This window comes from Anabas testudineus, chromosome 2, assembly GCF_900324465.2.
Source record: "Anabas testudineus chromosome 2, fAnaTes1.2, whole genome shotgun sequence".
Classification (NCBI taxonomy): Eukaryota; Metazoa; Chordata; class Actinopteri; order Anabantiformes; family Anabantidae; genus Anabas; species Anabas testudineus.
The window spans coordinates 1,794,694-1,811,428 of record NC_046611.1 but is presented as its reverse complement, the minus strand read 5'-3'; the positions used below and the strand labels follow the sequence as shown (position 1 = coordinate 1,811,428).

At 41.6% G+C, this 16,735-nt stretch overlaps 1 protein-coding gene across 2 annotated transcripts in view; it reads left to right on the top strand.

Annotated features, from left to right (window-relative positions):
• The window catches only part of agap1 (ArfGAP with GTPase domain, ankyrin repeat and PH domain 1), a 136,792-nt gene that overhangs the window by 91,570 nt on the left and 28,487 nt on the right, over positions 1-16,735 (top strand). For both annotated transcript variants that reach the window (XM_026361007.2, XM_026361006.2), the window contains exons 10-13: positions 584-688; positions 5,525-5,693; positions 7,012-7,176; positions 9,785-9,946. In XM_026361007.2, coding sequence (XP_026216792.1) covers positions 584-688; positions 5,525-5,693; positions 7,012-7,176; positions 9,785-9,946 — 601 coding nt within the window. The remainder of the gene's footprint in view (positions 1-583; positions 689-5,524; positions 5,694-7,011; positions 7,177-9,784; positions 9,947-16,735) is intronic.

The following is a 16,735-nucleotide window of genomic DNA, read 5'->3' as shown; positions in this document are numbered from 1 at the left end:
ACACACATAACTGCAAAAGGGCTTTTTAATAATCATTTAGCCTTTGATTGAATTGATAAAATAAATACACGTTTCCAGCTTTGAAACAACAATAAAAATATATAGACTGTAGATACACTATTTCTGACAAATGATGCTATAAAATCTGCTTTTCTTTAAATAACAGGAACATTTCTAAGTTACTTCAAACTTCTGAACTAGAGGTTTTAAGGAATCAGCTTAGTTTAACCACAGAACATATCTTGTCAGTTACAGCCTGCACATTTAGGAGTTGTGTCTGTTAACGGAGACACTGTCACTGTTTCCAACTAGACAAATGTGCCACACACCATTATACACTAATACAACTAGACTGGAAGAGCTGAACAAGCCAGAAGACGACAGGAATTATTTACTGTAGAGTTTACAAATGTCCTAAATTCAACATGTGATTGAAAATTGTTTAATTTCCCTGTTACAGGTGGCTGCAGCAGAATATATTTGGTCCCAGTCTCCACTAAAAAAATTACCGGTAAAATTACCAGTCAGTGTGGCTGAAGTGGAGGAAGATGTTTGTGTTAAACAGGTTGTTTCCTCTGTGCAGGGCATGCTGCTGAAGAGAAGCGGTAAATCTCTCAACAAGGAGTGGAAGAAGAAATACGTGACACTGTGTGACAATGGACTGCTCACCTACCACCCCAGCCTGCACGTAAGACCCGCCCACACACACACACACACACACACACACACACTGACATACAAGTCACACACATTCATTACAAACCACCTCTGATAGGTTAGACTGCAGCGCTGCACTGACCTCCATCGATCTGCTGCTCCTCATCGCTCCCCTGTGAGTGTGTCTTAGGGAGGAGCGGCATGAATGTTTAACCATCAGTCTGAGGACATTTTTACAAAGTGAGGACATTTTAACAGGTCCTCACGATCAGAACGGTGTTCAAAGAGCCATGTTGGGGTTAAGAGCAGGTTTTGGTTAGGGTTAGGCAGTACATGGGATAAGAGTGGATTAGCATGGCCTACACAACAGTAGGAAATGAATTATGTCAGTGAGTGTCCTCACACTGACTGCCATACAAAAATGTGTGTGTGTGTGTGTGTGTGTGTGTGTGTGTGTGTGTGTGTGTGTGTGTGTTATGGCCAGACACTTTCTGGAATCAGTGTTGATGGCTTGTGTATTAATTAGGACTCGTCATCTGTTTGCCCACATCGGTGTTGATGATGGGAATATCAGCTGTAATGTCTCTGCTAATTGCCCCGGCTCTCTGTCCTGTTGGCACAATATTCTGCCCTGACGCTGCTTTATTATCACACACACACACACACACACTTTGTCTTTTACTCTCTCGTTCTCTCCCGGCATTCAGTTTCTCTCTTTATCCTCGGCTTCATATCAGTGGTAAAATTTAAAGATTTTTTCCATATTCTCCAGGTTTTTTGTTCAAGGTTTAATCTGTAGGAGCAAAATAATAATAATAAAATGTATTTATATTGTTTTTTTGAACCTTTATCTGATGTCAAGATCTGGTGTAGATGGATTCAGAAACTCTTTTTTTGTTGTTGTTGTTTTTCATTTTTGTCACGCAGTGCAGTTAAAGTTAAAACTAAAGGAACGTTTGGAGTACAACTTCAGTTTGGATTTTTAGCTGTTAACCTGCTGGCATAATCACGAGACTTAGTCATGAGCGGCTAATTCCATTCAGAACCTCATTGGGAAAATTGTGACCTATAAAGGTCAGATTAGTGTTTCGCTCAGTTAAATGATTGACATAATTCAAATACAGAAACATTTGATAATTTGATTCTTTTGATTATTTCAATACTTCACAACCAAAGTTATAAATGTGATGAAACAAATATATAACTCCACCTCAAATACTAGTTCAAATAATTTGTTTTTACTCACAAACATGTTTTAAAATTTTCTCATTTAAATGCTTCAACAAGTATTTTTAATTGAAAACGGGGAAATTAAATTGAGGTTTCAAAAAGGAGACTGTCAGCGGTATGTTTAATTCCCAGCATCCTTATGGTGAGTGGGTTTGAGCAGGGCATTCCTGCAGCCAGAGGTTGAGAGTTTGAGTCCCTGATGAGATGCTCATGTTTGAGATTTTCCACGTTTTATAGCGAGGAAACACTTCACCAAAGTGCACACGTCGATCACCGATTAGAGCAGCTGATGCAGTAAATTAGTGTTAAAACTCATCACTTAACACATCAACACACACAAACCCCTCCAGCATCAAAAAGCCAGGTTTTTCTGAGCATGTTGCATCTGCAGCTCGGGCGTCAATTAGCGTGTTTGCGGAGGCTAATCGAATGAAACTCAATCAGCGCTGCTAATTGCCCGACTATGTGCAAAGAAATCACATTAATGCCGCTAATTAAGTGGATGGCAATAGATGCCACATAATTGGCAAGAAAAGTCTCATCTGAAGAGGCCAAAAAAAAGGCGAGAGAGTAATTAATCTCCTCCAGTTCAAGAGATTACATCCACACAGTTTAACACTACTATTTACTCAGGACCATGCGCCACCTTAAATTGATAACTTTCTCAATGGGGCTTTGTATGGAATGAGCAATTGCAGCCAATGAATGGAAAATGAACAAGCATCCACAATAAAACACCTTCGTTACCTTGAAAAGCTTTTATTGTGTGTATTTATGTGCTTTTATCTATTTAATTGTATCAGTAAAATACATTTGAATGCTTCTGCATTTTGAGGGTTTGAATGAAAAACTTTATAAAGGCCAAAAAAAAATGTAGAACAGAAACAGTGAAATGTAATAAGGGTCAAATGAACTGGTCAGCGCTCGAACTGATCGACAAAGATAAATCTGCCCATTTATTTGTACTCAAGTTTAAATTGTCAGAATTCCAGTGGGAGTTTTGAACTGGATTCATTAATTGTAGATTGTGTCTGTTTTAATAACCTGTAGCCAGACAACAGTCTCATATGTACAGAGGTTTCAGTTATGTCTTCTGTATTTGTCTTTATTCTTTATTCACACTAAAAAACTTTGTCTGCAAATGAACAATCTAAAATGTTTTCAGTCATTTACATTCTTTGGACACTTCAGTTAGACGCTGAAGTAAAACTCCTCCACCGTCTCTTTTATCCATTTCTTAATGTTTCCTGTCGACGACTGAGCTTCTTCTCCTTTATCTGCTGCTGTCTCTTTTGCCATCGATTGTGTTTTTGGAGAGCTCCCTCTTTATGGATTCATGTATCCCAGCAGTGTCAGCAGTATTCAACTCTGTTCATTTTGCATTTTTCACACTGACCGTGCATCAACACAACACACACACTCATACATTCACACTCTCAAACAGCTATCAACACACTTTCTTTCTTCGACGCTCATAAACTGATAAATTCAGATACATTTTGTCTCACACACTCGCCACCTGTCGTCAGTGTGTTTGGTCGATACACAAATCCGTCCTGGACGCCGCCGCATGGTGCGGACGATCGGGCCGATGATGAAAGCTCTTCGATGCAAATGGAGACTCAATTACCGCGGTCAATCTGTCGGAGGTTTGTGTGTGTGTGGAGAGTTTACCCAGCAGGCCACTGGCTCGAGGGCTCTCCAGTGGCTTGTTAAGACGCCATCGAGAGCACTTGGCTTTGAATTGGCCTTTTGTCAGCCGAGCTGCCAGAGGGAGGCGGGGAACACTAAGAGAGCGAGTGTGTGTATCATAAGACTCTGTGTGTACTATAAGACTGTGCTATTGTACTTCTATTTCTGTGAGGACCAATTAGAGCTTCGGATCTGGGAAGTGAGGACATTTTCTGTGGTCCCAATTCCTTTAAATGGTTCTCTGAGTGTGATGGGATGAATTAGAGTTAAGGCTGGAAATAGGTTCAAGTTAATGTACCGTTCGGGGAATGCTCAGATGGACAGATGCTGATAAAACAGCATTGGCATAGAGAGTTGGTGAATACCTTTACTGACATAATGGAGCCCTCAAACATGACGCTAGTTTTAACTTAAACCTACTATAGACGTCAAACCAAAAACAAATCCAATAGCCCTTTACAGAAGTGAGGCCCACACAGAATGCTCTCCTTCTTTAATAATGTCCTTTTATAACACATCCTCCTTTTCCAAAAATTATTTATGTCCTCACTGTGTAGAATATTGTGCCAACACTGTCAAAAATTTCCCAAATGTTCTTGTTTTCTTGTACTTTGTATACAATAAATCCTCACTTTTCTTACTTTTGAAAAAAACATTCTTTATTTTCACACAAAATTCTCTTTTTCTGAATTCTGAATTCAGATTTCTGAAAAGTGTTTTATGTTTATTTTGCAGGAATTAACACTAATTTCAAAGGAATTTCTCAGTTTTCGAAATAGGTCCTCACTTTCTAAAAAGTTGGCACTTTAATAAAACATTTTTTTAAATAATTTCTAGAAAAACATCATCACTGTGCAAATCTTTCCTTACTATAGCAAAATATCTGTATTTTGCAGAACACAACACAATATATCTAAAAATATCCTCACTCTCATAAAACCTAAGTAAATAACGACAAAACTATAATTTCATATTCTTACTTTCTAAAATTGCTGTAAATTTTAAAAATTACATTAACTTTACAAAATTTTCTTTACTTTTGAAAAATATCTTTATTTGAAAAAAATGTGCGGCCGTTTCAGAAATTGGATTCAGTTTTCAACAAATCTTGATAAGGTCCTAGAGTGTATTCACTTTAATAAAATTCTTCACTTTCTAAAAACCTTTATTACATAGTAATTTGTATTTTCACTTTCATAAACATGTTTTTCACGCTCCACGTCTAATACATTCTGGTCCTCACAAAGATGGAAGTACAAGAAAGGCATGTAGTGGTCTTAATCCGGCCCAGTGGGCCGCTTGAGCTTTGTTTCTCCTCTTTTCCTTCATGTTGAAGAGGAGGCCAACCTCCCACAATGCCGTGCTGCTCTCAGGTCACCACCGGCACTCTGGAGGGGCGATGGGGTGGCTTTAACAAGCGCCTCTTATTGGTCATTAACATTTCTTCTCGTTTGTTCATTTACACGTCTGGATGGGATAGAAGTGAGCTCATCACTGGGGGTCACTCGTGTTTTGGGCACATCAGTGACCACTTCAGTGCGGCTCTGAGGGATTAGTGTGGCTTTGTTTCTATTGTATGAGTGAGGTATTTAGGATCTTTATTATCCAGCATAATCCCCTATTACCAAAGAATGACACAGTCACAATGAAGATGAGATTGTTTATAACAGAACAGTTTGTTTACTTCCCTCAGTGTTTGCTTCGTTTTGTGTTTTATATTTTCTAATATTGCTTAAAATGGCTTTTTGGGCTGCTTTCAACTCTAAATAGCCAGTAAAAGTATTTATTACTGCGTCTAAATAAGTAGAAATCAGTGTAAATGAATCTGTTTCATACCGTGAGGCTGTCGTTTTGTGTTGTTTGATTCTGTGGTACATCACAGATATACGTATACAGATATGTTTCTTTTTACATCATCCATTCAGTTTACTCCCTCCTTTTTCAGGACTACATGCAGAACGTGCACGGTAAGGAGATCGACCTGCTGAGGACCACGGTGAAGGTGCCGGGGAAGAGGCCACCTCGCGCCGTGTCCACTTGTGCCGCCGTGCCGAGTCCCAACACAAATGGACTGACGAAGGACATGACCAGCCTGCAGCTGGGACAGGCTCCAGGTGAGACCTCAGGACCAAGGCAGGGGGTGTATGCTGATCTTGATTATAGGGTAACACCACAAAATCATGTTTAGGGTTGAAGGCGCTCCTTAAAAGACATTGCAGATGTTGCACTAATGGGCAGCATGTTTCAAAGTCTGCAGGCTTTAAATGCAAAGGTCCAGTCACTCTTACTTATCAGCCAAGACCGAGGAATAACCAGCAATTAGTCCGACATCAGTACATTTACTTTTTAATTGTGGCACTAATTGCTGCTCCTGCTCCTTTATCACAAACACGAGCATGTTTTGTTCTTTCTGAGTCAATAATTATTGGAAGAAGAGATGAAATAAAAGGCAGCGTCAGAGTAAAAGCCAGGAGTTCAGCCTTGAAACACACAAAATGCTTCTTATCACCTGAAAGAAGACGTCGTAAAACAAAAGGTGGAGACACACGAGTGCTCCTCTATGTCGTACACGCATACATAAAAGCAGCGCTTACGAGGCGGCTGTTTAAATCAAACACATAGAGCACATGGAGCACACAGTGATCCAGGAGCTAATAGCATGAATATTCAGTGAGCCGTACTCTGTACTAATTATTGTCATGAATATTAATGCAATCAGAGTCCTGGCTCTGCTCAGCCAGCACCAAGAAATGAGCTGTAATGAGAGAATGAGGGAGGGGGGGAGGGAGGCAGGGAGGGATGATTCACCCGGCTGTTGGACCACGCAGCCTCTTACTAACTCAAGGGTTTGATTTAAGCAGCCAGCTTGTAAGAGGCTGCCTTTTATGGTCCTCCTGTGTTTCTGTGTGTTTGGACACAAAAATAAAAAAGGAAAAACACTCACTTAGCATTTTCAGTTTCAAAAAGATTTTATCTTCCTTTGCTTTAGGGTTTTTATTAGAAAAGTACGGCAGTAACTCTCCTTTAATCAATTAATGATTCTTGATTCTTGAAAATGAAGCTGCACTAACCAACGTATTTATATGAGCAGTAGCTCAGATGACGACACACGATGTGACAGATTAGTCAGTGACTTCTCTTAACTCCCAGCAGTGGTGGAATACCAAGTCTTAAAAAGTAGAATAACTGATGTAGCTCTTTAAAACATGCAGAGCTTGTTTGGGATTGGACAGTTTGTCTTGTTCTAAGTGTTTGAAAGAGGGAATTTAACTCTCACTCAGGTGTTGGTCTGATTTTTATTGGATGTAGGAGCTCGGTGTAAATGCAGCTTCATCCAAACAGTTCATAATCTAGAACGTCATCTGAACGTTGGCTCTGATGTTTCTCTCTCCTCAGACCGAACTGTTAATGAACTGTGTCTTCCTCTCTCAGGTTCGGTGACCAGCAGCTCGTCAGTGTCTCAGATGGCGAGCGGCATCAGTTTGGTGTCGTTCAACAGCCGTGGTACGGAGGGGATGCACCAGCGCTCGTACTCTGTGTCCAGTGCCGACCAGTGGACCGACGCCACCGTCATCGCCAACTCTGGAGTCAGCACAGGTAACTGATAACTAGGACTGTTGTTGTTGAGTGTAGTGTTGATTATAAAGATTGAATATGTAAATTCCATAAAAATGGAAGATAAGAAGACATGTAGCCACAGTTTGCTCCTAACTATGATAATTCTTTCAGCAACAAAGCAAAATGTCGAATCCAAGAAAAAGAACTTTAAAGTAAAATGCTCTACGAAGAGCTGCTTCAGTTTCATAGGGTAGAAGGGCAACTTGTTTTTTTGTTTTTTTTAATAAAGGTTTCAGTGCAGAGAAGAGTTCTGTTTTTTTCCACCATCGTGGAACCACAGAGTCAGAGGAGTTAGTAAGGACAGTCACTGATCTAGAGCTTGATTCAACTACACAAAACAAGGCAGGTTTGAAAACTTGCCTGATGGTCTGATGCAGCTGTCACATACAGGTTAGGTCCACACGCGCAGCTTCACTGCAGGCAGCCTGCTAGAGTTCAGGAGGCCCCACTGCGGAGCTCCACAGGGGAGCCTGTCTTCAGTTGATCTATTGAACCATTGGACTGAGGACATTTTTACGAAGTGAGGACATTTAACGGGTCCTCACAATGAGTACGGTGTTTAAAGAGCCATTCCGGGGTTAAGACTAGGTTTTAGGGTTAGACTTAGTTCTTGGTTCAGGTTAGGTAACAGTACACGGGATGAATAAAAAATTGAGCATGGCCTACGCAACAGTAGGGGGCTAGGGAATGAATTGAGTCAATGAGTGTCCTCACACTGATGTGTGTGTGTGTGTGTGTACTATTCAGCATTACGTTACTGTTCATTCTTACAAACACACACAGAGTGACGACTGACAGCTGTCAGGTCGAGTGTGTGTGTAACAGTAAACTTCACTGACAGCTCTGTCGTCAATGCTGTGGCCTCCAGTCTTCATCAACTAACGTTTAAAGCTGTGAAATGCTTTTAGTGGACTCCTGGGGGCCACACACACACACACACACACACACACACACACACTGCTGAACTGTATATGTTATTTCATTTTTACCAGGTCTATAAAACTATTTAACTGTAATCCATTTAATTTGTGTTTATATTTAATAAGTGTCACAAATCAAACCGAACAAAACAACAAAAACTAAAAGGAGAAGAAGTTTTCAACCACCTTAAGAGGACGACAAACTATCATATTAATAAAACTTCATCATTTTCATGCTGTTAGATCCGATTTAACCAAAGCTCACAAAATAAAGTATTACTAGTAGAGTAGAGTATGTTTGTACTATGTGCAGTAAAAGAACATTAAAAACACCATAAACACATCGAGGTTGCCTAGTTGTGTTCACACAGAACAATAATTACTGGTAGGTCTGATGGACTAAATCACCGAAATAAGGCTGAAACCTCGATAAAGAAGTTTACTCAAGTGAAACGTGACAATCGCCTCCCTGTCCACATGCTGTGATCACATGTACACCAAGAAATACACAGCAGTCAGCAGCAACTTGGAAAGTTGTGATCATTGATGAACTGATAATCAGGAGTTGTCCTACGCTTCCACCACACGTGCTGACACATGACGCTGCATTCACAAATACCTGGTGACATATAACTACACTAAAACGAAACAAAACGCGCCTCTGTGGCTGCAGACAGAGGTTTCTGATTTGTGTGGTCAGTAAAGCAGCTGGCGTCCAAACGGCTGATGAGTTACAGAGTCGAGGGAAAACCCACCAGAGACAACAATCACAGGGATGGAGAGAGAAAGTGAATCAGGAGAAGTCTTCAGGCTGGAGGTGGGTGGGGTTGACGTGGATGGAGCGCGGCTTGCAGATGGGAGGGCTGTTAATCCACGGCGGTTAATTGCGTGCTCGGGGATGGCATCTTGTCAGCAGAGATAAGTTGTCACATTTTCCACTTGAGCTGAGACTAAACGATTGTAAAATAAGTTATGGCCGTCCTTGGGGCCCGTGTGCCGTTTGGGGACGCGTTGGCCAATGAGCGCCCTGCGTGTATACGTGTGTGTGTGTGTACTGTGCATATGCACCACACACACACACACACACACACACACACACACACACACACACACCGCTCATGTCAGTGTCGCCGTCACACTGTGATATTGATGGAAGTTGAATGTTATTTTATTCTGCCGCTAGTCACAGCTGTCAGCAGCTGCCGTGAAGAGTGGAGGCCAGAGAGAGACGGAGAGAGAGAGAGTCCACTCCCTCCTCTGATAGCCTCGCTCGCCCCCCGGTCCTCAACCCCCAGAACTGTGTTTCAACATATCTAGAGGACCATCCTGGTTCTGGTTAATGATTCGGGTCTTTTTAATGTTTGGTTCGTTTACTGATTCATATATTCAAACATTTGCTCACTGTCTGTGTGTTTTTAAAACTGCTCGGACGTTCGTCCTTAAACCTGACGAACGTTTAGAGTTTAGTTCTAAACGGAATCATTTCATGATTGAAATCAGCAAAACCAGGACACTGTGGATGCTTTCAAATGTCGAGATACATCTCTGTATACCTGCCTGTATTCTTTAAAATACTGCAAATACTGCTGTATTTTAAAGTAGTAGAAGAAGAAGCAGGCACTGTGGTAAAATGGGAAATCCATATCAGTGTTTGTTTGAATTCTCAGACACAGGCCTGGGAGACTCCGTCTGCTCCAGTCCCAGTATCTCCAGCACCACCAGTCCCAAGATGGAGCCTCCACCATCGCCACACGCAAACCGCAAGAAGCACCGGCGGAAGAAGAGCACCAGCAACTTTAAAGCCGACGGCCTCTCTGGTACTGCGGAAGGTAACTCCATCTCCCCTCCCCTCACCTCACACTTTCCCCGCCCAGGTCTGACTACTAAATCCAGCCCCTCGAAACAGGGGGATCCTCAATCTGACCTAAAGTCCTCAGAAACACTGTTTATGGATTAATCTGAACAGGGAACAACAATAAAATATGAACACAGTGAAGTGTATAGTATAAAGTTACAGTGTGTAGTTAACAGAGTCCAAAAATACTACAGTACTAACATTCTCAGGTGAAAGAGTACACACAGTACTTTACGTCGAACATGTACTTCAGGTAGTTTAGGACCAGGGTTGGGAAACGCAGTCATGTGATCGTCTGAGACTCCTGGCCTCGCTGTGAGGGAAGGATCTCTCCATCCCGTCATCCTGTCAGCCCTTCATCTCTTCACCGTGTTTCCTGCCGTGACTCTGTGTGTGTCTGGATCAGTTTGTAACATAACCTCCGCCATTTGGTCGGTGCTCTGCTCTGTCTGAGGGCAACACACCGGCTCAGTGTAATAATGATTCTATTTTTATTTTCAGCAGAAGCCTGGCAGCATAAACACGTGAACTCTGCACTATTATTGTGGTTTCAGATTTCCTGATCAGTTTTTTTCTGGACCAGATCTGAGTCCTTTCATACTGGATATCTACCAATAACAAATCCAGAGGTCCTGGTCCAAAGTATTAAGTGTATGATCTTAAGTTACTAATAGGGTATGAACAAAATCCTCTACAGTGAAGACGTATCACTCTGTTGGATTTTTTGGAGCTAAAGAAACTTTGATTTAATTAAAGTTGTTAAGCCTCTTCTCTCACAAACAATCTTAGAGTACAGGGGGTTCTGATTTTAACCAGTAAATGCAGACGTCACCTCTGGCTGAATATCAGGAAGCTATTGGCTGAATGTTTTCTATACTGACACTGTGTCTGACATGGTTACAGGTCGGGTTCAGGTCTCGGTTTAAAACCCAAACTAAACTCTAAGCTGGTTTGTTCCATGTCTTTCATACAAACAGAGGTTTCGTTTTTCTTTCGTTAGATGTCGTGACAAACACAGTTTAACACACAGTGGATGGTTAAACAGATGTGGCAGCAGCAGCACATGTGTAATGTCCGTCTCTCCATCACAGAGGCATCAAGCAGCTGACACGACAAGTGGCTGTCAGTGTGATAGATAGGTGGACGCTTCGTCTCCTTTCATCTCTCTTCCTCTCTTATCATTTTCAGCCCTCTCCTCTCCTCTCCTCTCCTCTCCTCTCCTCTCCTCTCCTCTCCTCTCCTCTCCTCTCCTTGTTGGCTTTTCCTTCTATCTCATATTTATCCTTCGCTCCTCTTTTCTCCTTCCTCTAATATCTGCGGCCTCTTTTTCATCTCTCTCATTTCATCATGTTTGTCGTTCCTTTTATTTCCTCCTGGAGTCTCAGTTTCTCTCTTTCCTCTCTTTATCAAATTGGTTCCTCTTCTCTCCTCTAATCAGTTCTTTATCTCCTTCTCGTTCCTTTCATTTCTTTCTTTCTCTTCTGTCTCCTCTCATCCTTTCATCTTCGTTCCTTCCTTTATTTTGCTTTCTTCTTTTTTTCCTCTTCTCATTACTTCATTCTGTCGTTTTTCCAGTCTCCCCTCCTTCTCTGTTTTGTTCTCATTTTCTTTTCCTTTCACCTGCTCATCATCTTCTTTCTGTGACTTTCTCTCTTCCTTATTCTATTTTCTTCTAATCTCCTTCTCCATTAACCCTCAGACTCCATCACGACTCCCTGTAGTAACTCCTCTTTTTCACTGTGACCAGTTTATTATCAAACACTTTCCCTGAGTTCCTGGTTGTCAGACGCTCCCTGATTCCCTCGACTCGCCCCCTTATTATTCAGCCAGAGAAGCTTAAGTGAAATATTATAAATAATCCACCGTATTGAAATCTTTTATCAGCTGTGTCACTTTCATTATTCAATAAACGATTAGTTACAGTCTTCCCAATTTAGCCATTAAGCACTGAGCGTGCTCAGCCGGCTCGCTGCCTGTCACACTGGGCAGGCGGGTGAAGTATCTTCATGTCAGATCGCGGCTCAGTGTAATTCATGAGAGGGAACCGCCCTCTGCAGCTGAGCTCCCCCAGGTAGGACCGGACCAACACACAGTAGGAACAGATTCACCTCAGTCTGCTGCAAAGACAGGGAGGTTTCCGACAGCTTGATCCACGGCAGGTTATGTTGATACCAGGAGGATTATTTTGGGGATCATGACAGTGACTCCAATTTGTCTCTTGTCTCCGTCTTTGTGCAGTCCGTCAGTGATTTGTCTCAGTTTTGACTCCGACCTGCTGCGTAGCTGTTGTAGCTGCTACGTGGAGAGATTCACTTTTGCCATCTACATTAAAGAGATGAGTTGATCTCAGAGTAGATATTTCTGTAGGTTTACTGTACGGCTGCCTTCACGTCAACCACACTTTCAGCCGTTACATATTTCTGTCAACATTTGCGTTGCTCTTTCACAAGAAGACGATTTTCCGTCTACAAAGCTCTGATTCTGACAAAGAAACCATGCTTAAACTATTTGGAGATGCAGGCAGTGGATTAGTTTAAATAAGGTATCTGCTCTTCTTTGTCATTCACTTTAAATTTAACATTTAGTTCTGAACACCATGCTGTATGTGAGCCTTAGCTTCTCAGCTCTGTTGACTTTTTAATTCACTTCTTTCTGTAACACAAACACACCTGTGTCAGGTTCATCCCTGCTGATAACAGCCGACTGTTACCAGCAGCCGTTTGATAATGTCGCCCTTAAAGTTAAAGCTTTGAAAATTGACCTGCGACGTTCCCACACACACAGCTTCAGATATTTGAAGTGACCCCACACAGGTAACCACAGGATCACTGGGCACATTCCTGGATTTTTTTGTGTTGAGCAACAAGGCGACTGCTTTGATTGTTCAACCAGCACATTTCTCACAACAGGTGTGTGTGTGTGTGTGTGTGTGTGTGTGTGTGTGTGTGTGTGTGTGTGGCGTTTAATCGTCCTCTCAGATCACACACAGGGTGTCTCATCTGAAGAGTTTCACTTATTCCATAATTTGACGTCAGTCTTTCTGTTATTCAGCCGTCAGCTGCACCTGCAGCACGTCGTCTGTGGCGGCTTCATTCTGACCGTGAACTCCTTTAATGACGGCTCAGTTCCCCGTCGCAGGTCAATTTGGGTCAGTGGGGGTCAAGCAGGTGGGAAACAAAGAGGTCTACTGTGGAGGAGAGACCAGGTGGTCCCACGGGTATCTGACAGTCAGGAGAGGTCTGAGGTGGGAATGTGTGGTATTTTTTATTTCAGTACTGTTTTCTTCTTACATTGAAAAACTCAAATCTTTTCAAAATACAGATTATTAAATTTTTAATACACCAAACCTTTTTAAATTGGCTAATTTTAAGATTCCTGGGCAGCCTCAGTATATTTTACTAATTTTAACGTGATAAACGCTCTCTAGCTCTTCAGTGGAAGAACGAGACTCAACAGAAGAGGCGAGTTTCCATTTAAAGTGTTGACTTCTCCTCTCACGCAGCCACAACTGTATTTAATCCTCTGTAAATGTTAGTTTGGTGGCAAATGTTCACAGTAGCCCCGGGGGAGTAAATATTACAGAGGGTTTGCTATTTAAGACGGAACAACATTGAAAGCTTTAAAGGAAGCAGAGGTCAGAGGTCGCAGAGCTGGTATTCCTGGAATGAATCAAAGTTCAGTTCTGGTTTTAGATCATTCTAGAGCTCAGACAGTAAATGATCTAGTTTTACTTTATCATCAATTTATCCACAACAGATCACGTTTAGCATTAGTCACTGTAGATACAGTACGTTCTCAGTTACTAGTGTGTTATTTATCTTTATTTGTTTAGTTCAGAACAGTTTTATACTTTACTTTAATCTCTAGTTAATCCAAACTCAACACTTCCATGTTTACATATTGTCTTGATAAATTCAGTGTAACGTTTCTTTTTCACAGCACTAATCCATCAGTAGGACTTATTTTATTTATCTTTATTATACGTATATTGAATTATAGGAGTGTAGTGAAAAATAACCTTAACAATTGTTATGATCAGTTGACTCAAAGTGTGGAGTTTGTTTGACAGTAGCAAACAGAGAAGTGTTGAACCAGGTTTGTTCTTACTGGTTTGTGTTTGGTCCTGGAACACTGAAGATGCTCTCACAGGTTTGTTTTATTTTTCTTCTGACCTCATTTGTTATGTTGCAAACATACTTTCATCCCTCCATCGTGCTCTTTGGGTTCATATCCACCTGAATCTTCCTCCAAGCTGCTGTTTTGTCTTCCTTGTCCTGTCGTCTCTGTTTCTTCTACACTACATCTCGTTCCTCCTTCTTGGCCTCTGTTACTCCTTTCTTTCGTCACCTCTCTTCTCTCTCTTTCTGCCATCGGGGGACGCAGCCAAACGTAAAGCGTGGAAACTAAATCGTGTTGGTAGCCTGCGCAGCATTTACACCAACAGTCTGCACAACTCAGAAGGTAAAACAAAAAACGCTGTGGTGGGCCTGTGACGGACAGTAACCCTACCCCAACCCACTCACTATAGCAGGGACAGAGCACCCTGGAATAGAGAAACATGCATCAACCAGGAAGCAGAGATTTGGTGATTTGCAGTGTCAAAAGATACCTACACCGATGGCTACACTTCATTTTAGACCTCTAAAATGTTACAATAACAAAAATCGCATATTGGTTGAACTGGTCTCATCTAGACGTACTAAATGTTTCTTAGAGGTTTGGAACCACCAATGTTTACAACATAAAGTTCTGAATTGGAAGGCGTTGCTGGTTGTTGGAATGTTTTAAGTCATTCTGTATTCCCATACAAAGATTTCCTTAAATGAATTCTTTAAATAAGCTAAACATAAAACACAGAACTCTCCTGGATGATATTAACATCCTAGATGTTATGACGTAGCAAAGTGTGCAATCATGTTGCATGATCAAAATACTACGATACCCATGAACCTCAGAGTTCTAGATGCAATTGTAAAGAAAATGTGATGTATATGAAAATGTATAAATATAAAAATGTTGCTGAATTCATCAAAAGTTGATTCAAAATGAAAAACTTCCCTCTTTGATCAGATTTTACCTTTTGAGCTGCCGATCACCAAAGCAGTTTTACCTGGGTGCTGTCAGTATGTGTACGTTACACTACTGCAGTGGAGAAAACGTTCATTTTAATAATGAACTGTTTTCCCCCTGGCCTGTCCGTCACAGCGTCTGTCCCTCTTGCATCCTTCTGCCCCCCCACACCTCTGAGGATACAACCAAACAAACACCCACCCTGCAGAGAAGATGTGCCCTGGAAGCATGCGTTGTACAGGTGGTGTTAAACGTGACGTCCAGTGCGTGTTGGATGTTGTTCAGGTGTGATCGATGCATCTTTGATGCGTCTGTTACTTACTGAAAATACACAGTGAAAGTCAAACCTGTTGGTTTCTGCATCTGTCTGCATGATTGAAAACAGGTTAAATCATCTCCAATGACTTTTAGATCTGCTCAACGTCACAACTTCTTCCTCTGTCTCTACATACTTGTTCAAAAAAATAGACCAATATATTTCTTTTTCAGAGAGACTTCAGAACAATTGGCTGCAATATTTTCCAGGTTATTAATGTTGTAAAAGGCTGCGAATAATATGGGGAGTAATGACCTGTGTCGCAAAGCAATACTGTGTGCGGTGACATTTAAGGCTTTTAATTTGTGTTTCCCGAGGCCCCCTTTTGTCTCCCTCTCACCTCCCCTCTCATTGCACCCACCGTCCAGCTTGTCACACACACACACACACACACACACACACACACACACACACACACACACACACACACACCCTGCTGGGCCGACTCAACACCTCACACCGCGGATGATAGGCTTGTATGCATGTCCTGCCCCCCCCCCCCCTTCCTTGCGTCTTGTAAATGCTGTATATTTGGTTTGTTCTGTTTTTGCTGCTAAAGGTTGCAGGTGTCAGAGTTCACAAATTGCCTCGGCGCCACCTCTCTCTGTGTGAATGTCACCCACAGTAGCCGAGAGCGGTGGCAGTAATTACCAATATAGCGCAGGTGACTCGCTGTGTGTGTTTTTACTCTCATGCATATGTTTAGTCGTGTACACCAAGGTGAAGCTGATCAGGTTCAAATGGCTGAAAGTGGGCAGTGAATTAGGCTGATGTTGCACCAAATATCCTCTGGGATGAAGAATTTTAATGCAAATCTGTTGCATTTTATCTTTAAAACCTCAGAGGATCTGCACTTAAGTAAACCGGTTGTACAGCGGACGTACACATTGAAGAGGTTTCATGGGTAATCAGTGAAACTGATGTACATGCAGCAGATCAGTAATCAGATTGTTCTTGTACTTAGCTCACAGATTTTAACAGTGTAGCAGTCGACATCACTGCTTCATTACTTTTTATTCCTCTGTATGCTGTGGTTCTCAGAACAGACACAGTGAAATCTGGATTAAACAAATACACAGTGGAAAATGACTTATTTAGACCTTTAAAGGGCAAATTGTGCTACTTTCACATTTAGTTGGACATGTTTTAAATGTGATGTAATGATTCTCCTATAGTCGGGTCACTCTACTACCTTCACTGCCTTATTCTGAGTCTGAGTCCTTAAAGTCTTATTTTGATAAAACAAGTGAAAAATAAAAGAAGCAGCAAAAAGTTCTTAGAATACTTTTTATACATGTTGAATTAAAAACCGAGTTGAGCATCATTTTCGGGCTGTTGATAAAGCTGCTGCTGATGATGAACGAGCTAAGGTCAATT